The following is a 1,997-nucleotide window of genomic DNA, read 5'->3' on the forward strand; positions in this document are numbered from 1 at the left end:
TTATTTATGAGTTAAATTATACAGTAGTTGTTAATAAATTAGTTTTTATATTTGCAGTAACCAGATGCAAGAAGTTATGGAAAAATCTCTGTGATCAGTTCCGGGCTATCCACAACAGCTTGCCAAGGAGTGGAAGTGGCTTAGAAGCCAAAAAGCCTAAATGGATCTTTTATTCACAGTTACAGTTTTTAGCTGATGTGGTAGAAGCTAGAGAGTAAGAATCTTTACATTAATATTTTAAAATAATGATAAATAAATTTTATTTATTTATAGAATGGTCGATAAATCTGCTCCAGAATCAATTAAGAAACTTAGGCCAGTTTTGTTGTCATACACAAACAGACGGCTATATTTAGGAGCCAAGCTGGACCCACAGGCCGTTACTGCGGCTGGCTGCGCTCGTTTCCCTGATCAGCAGTTCGGTCGAAGGAACACGGCGAACGACATTTCCTAGCAGCTGATCCAAACTTATCATGGTAGTAACAATATCCCTGACGATTGAGGCTTCTTCCTCGAGGGCGTGAACTAATGCGATACCTCGAATTCGGGTCATGTCGGTTTCTCTCTCTACTACGATAACGGGGACGAGCAGTACGCGATACATTAAGTTCTGCAACCTTCGTTGTGAGTTCTAAAATCTGCATTTCGAGATTTTTGATTACCGGATTGTCGGCTTCTAAGTTGATGCTGGCCAGTTGGGTTGGTTCTGTAAGTTCAGCAACCTTGTCAGCAAGGATGGCTAGCTTGTCTAGTTCATCACCGCTAACAGCCAGAACTGTCTGAATATTTTTGGGGAGACGTTGGAGCCACAAGTTTCTAAGAAATTCTTCGGTAATCTTGCCCGCTGAAAGCTCCCTCATTTTACGGAGTAAAACGCTGGGTTTCTGATCCCCTAACGCCAGATCTTCAAGCAGAATTTTAGCCTCTTTAGCAGCGGAGTTCTGAAAAATTTCGAGGAGTCGATCTTTGAGTTTAGTAAACGGAGCTTCGGCTGGACGGTCAAATACTAAGTCACTGACGTTAGATAGAATCTCCGCGTCCAGGGAATTGATTAAATAGTTGTATTTAGTGTTCTCGCTTGTAATCCGATTAATGGCAAAAGCTGCGTCTAGCTGCACAAAAAATAATTTGATATTGGTTTTAGTGAAGATAGGCATTTTTGCCTGTACATGTCCGATTTCCAACTCGTTCTGTTCCGCCATTTCGGGCGCCTAACTATGCGGGTACAAGGAAAGCGGGATAGTCTTTGATTAGGCTTAGCCCGAGTCACGCACTCTTAGTCGTCTTATTGAATTTACGATTCAGAAACTGATCATACCTGCATGTCCTGTTAAAAATGTTCCTTCAAAGACACAGAGTTGTTCACTATCCAATTCAGTCGAAAGTCCAGGTATTTCGTTAATTGCATCACGTTCGGGTCACCACTTTGTCATTTGATCCTACTGATCTTTAGAACTAAGCAGACAAACACGAACAGTAACAAAAAAACTTTATTCTGTCACCGTCATCCTCGGCCAACATCCAGGCAAAAACCCGCGAACTTTCGCGCCTCTTTTTCTTACAAGTTGCCAGCCAACTTCTCGTTGGCAAGTGTTGCCAGGCAGTATTCGGGATCTCTGGCGCTGGCGGCCACACTTTTATTATAAAACTAGCAGATAGGCCCGGCGTTGCTCGGGCAAAAGTAACGATAGCGAAGATTAAGATTATTACGTTATAGTCAACCTTTTCACAGAATGCAAGAATTGGATTTCCCTGTTTCCAGACTAATTAGAAAATTTTTAGGTGGGTTTAAAAATATTTCGATTTCCCGCAAAAACGAAAAAAACTGCATCTGCGTCTTGCACGTCGCTTTCTCTTAACACTTCCATTGTTGATCTCCATCAACAATGGAACTTAATCCTGTCCCTCTCCCCCGTGGGGAGGAATTTCGAAAAATCCCTTCTTAGTGTGCGTTCTCGTGACGTACCCTAACTATGTACTGTACCAAATTTCAACTT

At 42.0% G+C, this 1,997-nt stretch overlaps 1 protein-coding gene across 1 annotated transcript; it reads right to left on the reverse strand.

Annotated features, from left to right (window-relative positions):
* Positions 1 to 380: 380 nt before the first annotated feature.
* Positions 381 to 1,202, reverse strand: LOC136972213 (uncharacterized). The gene has a single exon (XM_067266768.1). It carries the CDS (start codon positions 1,200 to 1,202, stop codon positions 381 to 383), a length of 822 nt encoding a protein of 273 aa, XP_067122869.1.
* Positions 1,203 to 1,997: the final 795 nt, after the last annotated feature.

Source organism: Centruroides vittatus, unplaced genomic scaffold, assembly GCF_030686945.1.
Source record: "Centruroides vittatus isolate TY-2023 unplaced genomic scaffold, ASM3068694v2 contig_2834, whole genome shotgun sequence".
NCBI classification, from domain to species: Eukaryota; Metazoa; Arthropoda; class Arachnida; order Scorpiones; family Buthidae; genus Centruroides; species Centruroides vittatus.

Bases quoted from the DNA above. Each gene is read 5' to 3' on its own strand.
- LOC136972213 (XM_067266768.1), bottom strand. From the start codon at position 1,202: ATGGCGGAACAGAACGAGTTGGAAATCGGACATGTACAGGCAAAAATG.